The sequence below is a fragment of the Diadema antillarum genome, unplaced genomic scaffold (genome assembly GCF_040938485.1).
Source record: "Diadema antillarum isolate AM-2024a unplaced genomic scaffold, OU_Dant_1.0 scf00000007, whole genome shotgun sequence".
NCBI lineage: Eukaryota > Metazoa > Echinodermata > Echinoidea > Diadematoida > Diadematidae > Diadema > Diadema antillarum.
The window spans coordinates 989,924-999,569 of NW_027270896.1; the positions used below are offsets into that span (position 1 = coordinate 989,924).

General features: G+C 43.2%; 1 protein-coding gene across 1 annotated transcript; it reads left to right on the plus strand.

Moving 5' to 3' along the window:
- The first annotated feature begins 6,578 nt into the window (after positions 1-6,578).
- LOC139717025 (insulinoma-associated protein 1a-like) lies at positions 6,579-8,085 on the plus strand. Its single transcript, XM_071628544.1, is given in 2 exon segments — positions 6,579-7,001; positions 7,003-8,085. Coding segments are annotated over 2 exon segments (1,482 nt in total). The 3' UTR covers positions 8,062-8,085.
- The last annotated feature ends 1,561 nt before the right edge of the window (positions 8,086-9,646 follow it).

The window sequence follows — 9,646 nt, forward strand, 5'->3', positions numbered from 1 at the left end:
TCTTGCCCAACGAAGTGGTTCAAGCTGTAACAATTATACTTTGTAGGTATACTTTTACAAAAAACAAAACAAAACAAAAGTTGCCACCTCTGTGGTCTTGACCCAATCAATATCCTGATAATGACACGTTTATCGTGGAAAACCTTGATATCAGGAAGAAACAAACGGGGGGGGGGGGGGGGCATTTACTGTGTAAAGGAATGGGCGCGGCATCAATCCTTCGTACATTTTTAAAACAAAGAAACAAAAAAAAAACAGAGAAAAAGATAGAGAGAGAGAGAGAGTGGAAAAGGAAGAGAAAGACAGAGAGATTGAAAGAAAGACAGGGGTGCGAGGGATGCGAATCGACTACAAAGGAAGAAAAATACGCACACATACACACGCATACTCACACACACACACACACACACACACACACACACACACACACACACAAAGACACAAAGACACAAAGACACAACATCTTTACGTCCACACTCATGGAAGCGTATACATGCTGTTTCGACTTTTCTCTTCGGAGTATCTCTCAAACAATAAAGTTTTATCAACAGTCGTTCGCCGTATACAGCTCCTAATATTTAGCACGACACAGTTTAATAACCGGTTCTATTCATAAATCACTCTATATACTATTTGTTATAACGTCTTTATGTATCGAAGTTTTGTTAAAGAATCAACGGGAATGTTTGTCCTTTTGAAATGTTCATCTACTCTACAGCATTTCAAATTCATATCGTATATCACACGTATTATGTAAAAGGCGAAGAGAAACTAACTTGTTTCTTTCTTCATGGGAGTACAAAGCCATTGTTTTGAGCGCAGCAGCCACGGAGAAAATATTTTTTCCAAGTGAGTCATGAAGTTATGGTCCGTTCTTCCATGAAGTAAATAAGAAATCCAGCACAGATGACGTTCGAATCAGGTGACTTTACTACAATTATTTACATGCACGTCAGTCACCAGGTTGGATGACATATTAATGATTGGATGATCAATACAGTTTCAACAGTTGTCCAGATACGTCCATTTTTTTTTCGATCTTCTGTCCCACCATAAAGGTGCTCCGGTATCGCCGCTTGTTTGAAAAATGGTTTATCCGTGGAGTAATTTTCCTCTGAGCTCATGCTTCAAGTGGCGTCATAGTGCATGCAAAATAACTTCCGTATGCCTCCCTTGCGATTAATCAAAGTGAAATTCGAGGAAAACTGCATCTTGAACGAAGATTACTTGAGAGTAACTCAACCTTTCAAGTGTGGCAATCTGCTGTATAAATTTCGAGCAAACTTGGCGGTAAGCATGGCATTCCGCTGTTGGAGCGACATGGAGCAGCGCCTGGCCGACATGCCGAAAGTCATCAACACGCGCCTTTTGTAATGATTGCAGAAATGTAATCCCGGTACCACCATAAATTAGTAATGGCAAGCAGGCACAAGAGCCGTACTTAATTTACGGCTTTAATTAGGGAAGGGGTTTTATAGGGTTCGGTTGGGTGTCTACCGCGGGAGCGCTAAGTACGCGACGCATGACGAAGACGTGGCAAGTACTGAAATTTGTCCTAAGAATTTGCGGATTAAAAAAAAAAAAGAATACTCATATTGTAAATTGTTTGACCTGACCTAAAAAGGTGAATGGCTTTGCCAAATTTTATAAAACACAAAGTGTGTATTTGTCTGTCTGTGTGTGTGTGTGTTGAGTGGGTGTGTGTGCATATGTATTTACGTAAGACGAACTCTTATGAACTATATATGGAGGATGTGCATAGTGCATTTAGTCAAAATGTTCATGTTTATTTCGCAGATACTCTGCAGAGAAAGCTATATATTTGTACAGAACTGAGTTCTGTACGCAGTCCTACTTGTCGCATTCTATAATTCCAGTGCCAAAATTTGATTGTGAATATATGGAGGATATTTACGAGCTCACTTCACTGCTATAGGCAACGTCTATTTGTGATACAATGATGACGCATTCATTTATCATTACTATCCATTTTTTCAATTGTTTAATTTCGACACGGAGGCACACTTTGCACCAGTCGAACGGCAACATGTTATTTTTTAAAAAATGCTACCCAAAATATCTCAAGATTACAACTCCATTCATCTTCATGTCACTGGCCGTCTGACCTAATTGCTCTTTGCTAAGAGTTCGTCATAGAACTAATTTTTCTAATTGATAGAAATTATTTGAGTGATTATATTCATGTTATCTTACAAATTAATACCACACATGTTCACCAAAGTGTGTTCAGCACAGCTGAACAGCTTTGGATCAAAATGAAGACACACAGAATTAGGATTTCATTTGGGTGTACACGAGGTTGACGAATCATTTGTTTGTTTGTTTCTTTGTTTGCTTGTTTTTTGTCATACTAGTCCAGTTCTTCGTAATGACGTGATTTTACATGTGTGTTGACCTTAAGATCACATAAATCTGTTAATGAAAAGTTGACATTTTGACAAAACAAAATATAGAACGTTGAAGCTAGAAATCGCAAAAGAAATATGAGAAGGCGGACTACGTGGCGTCTCTGGTTTGACCAAATTGCGGGACAGATAACAGCTAGGGATATTGTGTCCAAGGCACATTAAGCCATGACCCCTGACCTTTCACCTATGATTGTTTAAGATAGTACAGCGCACCTTGTATACTGATCTGCATAAGTGCAATAGTCTCACTAATTAAAGACAGCTTCCTTGGCAAAGGGCAATAATTCATATTCTTTCTTGACCCAATACAGCTCAATGGAATTTACTTAAGGAATGGCGTAAAATATATGAAGACTTCCACTGATTCCTTTGAATGGGATTAGCAGAGAATTTATTCATACTTTGTAGTCATCAAAACAAGTCATTATTCAATCATAGCATAACATAACCATTATAATGATCGATAACGTAACTTTATTTTCATTTGGAGTTTTACAGACGGTATGGTCATTTTTCATTAGTCGGAAAACAAACAAATAATGTGCGATTAAAAAAACACCATAACATTTCAATGCATTTACCGAACGATGCCGAAGGGAAAATATCATGCTGATCCATGGTGGCGCCCCATACACCTGCTCCTCTATAAAGATGACAGAATTAAAATGAGACAAATCCATGTGGTCATGCTTCCCCCTTGATAAAATACAAACAGAACGCGATCATAAGCAATCCAGAAAATTCGCTAGATATACAACCATCAAAATCATAATGTATACAGGATATGACTTTTAGCGATGTGTTTAAAATCAGGCCTGGTCGAGACTTTTTTTTTTATTACCTATTCTTTTCTCTCTCCTTCCTCCTCACCTTTACATAATGTCTGTCTATCTATCTATCTATCTATCTATCTATTCATCTATCTATCTATCTTTTTAGCTAGCTATCTATAGCTATCTATACGTCTCTTTCTAAGAAATATGGGAGAGATGGAAAAAAGAGACTTAACATTTTACATATTTTTCTTGGCCCGAGGTATTCACTAAAAAAGGGGGAGAGTTATTGATAGGTGATCCATCTCTCATTTGCCAAAACCGGGGAAAGGTCTTTTCCTCCCACAAAACAAGGTGGCGAACCATATTACTAGATATGGGAGAGAAAATAACCGTAATGAGAAGACATAACGGAATAATGAATCCTCGGCTAGGACCTTGACAAGCTGTACCAGGGATAATGTCGACTGCAGCTGTCCACCCTCGAGGGCCTGGGATCTGCGAAAGCTCAGCCGAAGCTCGTTGTTTCGCGAGCCTGTGAATAGGGTGGTGTGTGGGTGGCTCGGTAGTGGTAACCGAGAAAAAAAAGGGAGGGGGGAGGGAGAAGTTGAAGAGAAAGGAGGCAGATCAGAGAGGGGAGAGGGAGGAGAGAGAGGGGGAGGAGGAAGACTGAGAAGAGACAAGAAAAGGAGAATGGGGGAGTGAGGGAGTGTGAGAGGGGAAGAAGAATAAAATCGGAATGTTTCAGCGGTTTGCGCGTATATTCATCAGATTGTCAAGCTTAGTGGTTATTGCAGACGGGAATTATGTCTGCCCAAAATATTGACTGTCCATTGACTTTCATTTCATAGCAGTGCTGCAGCATGCTGAACACAGGGCATGCAAGGAGGTGAGCCGAAACCCCTTACCTCCCTGGTGAGTGCTTGCTTGCTGAAGCCAATAATTCGCTAGTGTTATCAGGTGTTACAAAGCAGTCGCGAAGCAAAAGTTGTAGCCGTAGTCAATATTTATGATTGACCTTTCAGAATTAATAAGAACGTCCTCAGTCATCTATCGCACAGCTCCACATTGCGTAATTTCTCTACATACCATAGCTGATATCGCTGTCCTCTTACATGCCAGGTGTTGTGTTGGAGGAGCAGTCAGTTTTGATTTGATACCATCGCGAGAAGAGTTTTGCTATACCTTGAAACATGAGCTTGAACAATCAAATTATTTGATCATTCATAATCTATCTAAGCTATCTGTATCTATACTTAAGATGCTCATCACTGCTTCCCTTACTCTTTGTTCACTCAATGAGATGAGGTCAAGACGTATTTTTCTTCTGTTGAGGTATGAGATACACCCAATTAGATTGTTCGAGAACACGCATCGCACAAACGCGATTCCGATGTAGATTTAAACACAAACTTCAGAAAACATATATTATTAATGTTATTTTGTTCATTTCCCCCCGCACTTTCACTGACGGACATTGTTTAGAAGGGCGGACACGTTTTGCCAGCGTCGAGACCGGATTTGCTGCAGCGTCGAGATCGCGACTCTGTTTTGGTGCTATTTGGCCCCGGTAGAAGCCAAGAAGGGCTGCGCGTGCCGGTCGCGTGCGGGGCTCAATATCTGATGTGCGGCCAAGCATTGAGAACCGGTGCGCTAAGCCCGAATCCGACAGACATTCCAGTGGCGGGGCTTACCCCGCTAGCAAGGTGAGACGCACAACAAAGAGCCAATCACTGCCCTCACTGATTTCCACTGACTCACCCGGCACTGTGTGCGTGCCACGCGACAAGTTTGGCTTTGTCGCAGAGAGCGGGGCTCCAACAAAATGAGCACAACACACTAATGGTGAAAACAAAGATTCAAATGAAATAGAAAAGGGGAGAAAGCCCGATGAAGCTCAAAGAATGTGTGCAGGAGAGATGATGGTGTGCGTGTAGAGTGAGGGAAAGAAAAAAAACCGAGGGGTGCTGTGAAAAGACTTTACATTAAAATCATAGGAAATCAATTTACAGCAAAATAGAAATAAAGTAACATATGCCTTTCTGCATCCTACCCCTCCCTCCTCCATCCCGCATCTCTCTCCTCTCTGTTTCGTGAATGTTGCTTTCTGGATTCAAATCGCTGAAACGCCGATGAAATCACTCAGCATCCTCTGCTGAGAAACTAATCACGCCCTTTTGCTTTCTTGGCCTGCTGCAATGTGGGCCGCAAGAGTTGAGCAGGGTAAAGCTATAAAGCAGACGGGCTAAAGTGCCGACTGTGATCGCACAACAACAAAGCCGCATCATCCCCCGCCGACCCGACTGAGAGAAGTGATGAGATAAGGAGAGACACGAAGAAGATGGAGGGGGGACGGAGGGGATTTAAGTGAGTGAATGCCATTACAACCACTGGAACGAGGTAATTAGTTTTCGTCGCTCATTCGCCGAGAGCTCAGGCAGCTGATGACGAAACAATCCCGAGTCGGGGAGAAGAAAACAATGAAGGGCACGTGCCGGCTGGGTAATAAAGTCGCATTGTTAGATCGTTGCCACAGAATGGACTCCGACAAGCAACACTCAGCCCTCATGAATATTCATCTCATTCGCTTGTTTCTTGTGGTCCACTCTGGGGAACGCTGAGGGGAAAAAAAGAACACTGAGAAATGCATAGCGACGAGCGAAGGTAAATACTAAGGTAAGAGCAGAACAATCTCATGAAACCACTGATGATATAATGTCTTTGTTATAACATGTAATGTGCCAAAGTCAGAGTAAACTCGCTGAGAGGCGCACGCGCAGCTGGACATGCACTGCCATTGACACAACTGGTCAAGGAGGACTTCTAATTCGAGAGCTTTTGTTGTTGCAACAACCTGCGTTATAGCCTGTTGACTCGAGTGAACCTACGCGAGGCACACAGACGCAGTCTCCCAGCAGCAGCCCGAAGTCTCTCGCGCCAGGACACACGACCGAATCATGAATACCGAGCGCCCGAACTTTGTTCGACCAATCAGAATACTCGATCACAATGCCCGGTCTCGCGCTGTGTTCACTCATCAAGCGGATATTTAACAGCGATACATCTTATCTCGTCTCACTTTCCTCGCTGGTTTCACGAGAATCGGAGAGCGCTCGCATGATCCATTCTCTTTCCATCATCTTCTCGGCACAAGACAATCACTGTTGCTCCACTGACAAGCATTTTTCCATCCATCTGACCTGCCGTTAATCCAGCAAAGGAAAACATTTGCTTCTTCTTTGTGCGCTTGAGAAATAGACATATTCCTGTGCATTTGTGGTGAGAAAGGCACCTGTCCTTTTCCCGCTTTTTGTTTTTAATTTATTTTATTTATTCATTTTTTGTTTTGTTTTACTCCGACTGCTTCCCTGGCAATATGCCTCGTAATTTTCTCGTGAAAAGGACGAAAAGGACATGCAGCGTGACGTACAGGCAGCGAAATTCCGATGACGAATTTGACGATCTCGGTTTCGTTGACGGTGATTTGACTGACTCGTACATCAGGCCGTTTAACTCGCCCGACTCGGGGTACAGTCAGAGCCCCGTCGCTCCCGTGAACCACAAGGAGTCTTCGTTTGCATTCCATTTCGACCGCGATGTGATGGTCGGCTCCCCGAACCACCTGCAGGCATGTGGCCCCGTACCTCATCAAACTCTTACACCTTGCTTCACTAGTGATTTCACCTCGATCACGAAGTCTCCCGTGACACCGAACACGAAGCTTACATTAAGCGCCCCGCCTGCCCTCGGCACCAAACGGCCAAATGCGGACTCGGACCACCACAAGTCGCATCGAGCGAAAAAAGCCCAAAGCAGCCAGAAAACTCACATTTGAAGAAGATAATCGTTCCCCGGTTCACGGCACCATCATCAGAGAGGATGTCGACGCAGCCAGCAAAATGAACGGCTCGCATAAAGTGGGTGATCCCAATGGGAGCAAACTTGGTGGAGACTTCATGTGCAAGCTGTGCAAGGAAAGCTATCCCGACCCCCTTTCACTCGCGCAACACAAGTGCTCTTGCATCGTGCACGTCGAGTATCGTTGCCCCGAGTGCGATAAAGTTTTCAACTGTCCCGCCAATCTCGCATCTCATCGCCGTTGGCACAAACCGAAGCCAAACAATAACAACAACAACAATAATACTAACAATAACAACAACAGTTCGAGCAATCGCACTCCCTCCACAAACTCTCCCCGCATCCTCCCTGCTGGAGCAGCTAAAGACGCTCTGAAGCAGTTTAACCCAACAACAGTGCTCAACATTCCAGACGCTACCAGGAAGGCAGACAGTGGAAGCGAGGGGAGTATCAGCAGAGGAAGCACACCGAGCCCCCTCCACCACCTGTTGCCCACACCCATGGACACACCCCGCAGTACACCCAGCCCGAGCTACCCTCAAAATAACAACATCGATGTCAACAAGACAAGCAAGGAGGACATGCTCTACAATTGTGACCAGTGTGGCCGCAAGTTCCGGCGACCGGCCAACCTCCGCCGTCACATGCAGCAACACATCGAGACAGAGGAGACGTTCCCATGCCAGTATTGCGGCCAGGTGTTCAGCAGCCTCACCAGCAGGGCTACACACGTCCTCACTCACGCCGTCGGCACCGACAACATGGATCCCGAGGCAACTAGAGACTACTCCTGTGGCATATGTGGTGGCAACTTCCACAGCCGGGTGGCCCTGGAGCGGCATGAGAAGTTGCAGCACAGCAATCCAGGTGAGATGTATCACTGCAAATACTGCTCCAGCATCTTCCCAACATCTCCTGGTCTTACCCGGCACATCAACAAGCGACACCCGTCGGAAAACAGGCAGGTAATTTTGCTCCAGATGCCCCCAATTCGTACTTAAGGTTTGTTTACTATGGCCAGTGACTTTGCCAGTTTTCAGAGTTGTTAAAAATTCTTCATCAGGGAAGGGACTCAGCTGTTGTTGGATAAGATAACACTCGCCCACAGTAGCTAAGATTGTCTATCAAGTGAGAGAGAGCGCGAGATAGAGAGGAGGAGGTGAATTATATCAAACTGTGACTATGTAGGCCGCTAATTTGGAAAAAGAGTCAATAACAAGGACGATGCATATTTGAGACTTTGCATCTTCCTAAATAGTGCCTGTGATGCCTTCGTCTTAAGTACATTCACAGTCTTGCCTATAGCTTCTCTGCGTCATCTCTCGCCAGTAGACCGCACATCGACGTGGGACTTTCACTCAACATAATCATTGTGTTATCTTGGCCAGTTAGCCTGTGTTACATTCGTTAAAAACGGAAGCGAAGGTCCCTTCGGGTATTGTTAACAAGCTCGACGTGCGTTAAATGCTTCGATTTTTACTTCTTCAGTCAGTGTCAGTAATGACCGAACTGTTCTCGTATATATCATTTTTAAGATGTCGAATAATGTTGTCATATGATTCAATGTTTATACTTATCTAAAAACAGAAAGGTGTCTGCCGTTCAGCGATGATTGATAACACATTTTCGTGATTGTTATTATGTCGACTTGAATAATTTCTCATTTCGGAGACATAACTGTAACGTATTTTGTTCAAAGGTATTAAATTTTTAATATATATATGTATTTATTTGCTAACTACATTCATGTTTCACGGATGTACTGCGTCTTGCCAATATAATTTTTGACATTCCATACTGCCGGAGGCAGTTCTTTGTATTTCTGATTTGCTTTGTGTTTTTATATATTTGCTGGAAAATGCGCTCGTTCTATGGACGGCTGCATTCTTTCTCCTTTAAGCTGACTCCTTTCTTCATTACTAACGTACATAAATTATGGCCAATGACCATTTGTCTAACAGTGCTTATTCTCCAAGTGACAATATAGAGTCTCAAGAAATGTTTACTCCCAAATATTATTAAGCTACCTGCCACTATCTTTAACCATTATTATCAAAAAGTATAAATGCTAACGCGTGACTGGAAATGACAGGCATCTAGTATAAAACTGTCATCATTATACTGTATCAAATCTATGACTGGAGCGGCGCAGTGGCTAGATTATGACTGTGTATGATCTGTAACAGGTAACGTGTTTGCGTCTATTTATTTTCTTGAATGTGTAATCGCAGTGCAATCATTATTACCTATTGACGATCTGTGTATTAAGTTCCGTTTAATAGTGTATAACGCGAAGCATATACCTTTCTTGTCAATGCGTAGACGTGCATGAACGCTGATTCACCTTGTTCAGTGATCATTCTTACGTGCAATGATATTGAATGTGAATTATTATCCGAATCTAAACGTGTCCAAAAGAGACACAAACGGCTGCAAACCTTGCCAAATACCCCCATCCAACCCTGAAAGAAAAAAGAGAGCAAAACGAAACAGAACAAAGAGAAACAAAACGAAGCTTTTCTTAATCAAATGGTCAAGCTTATATTATTTTGGTCCACTACGCCTCTTCGTGAAGTGTAGGGGAAA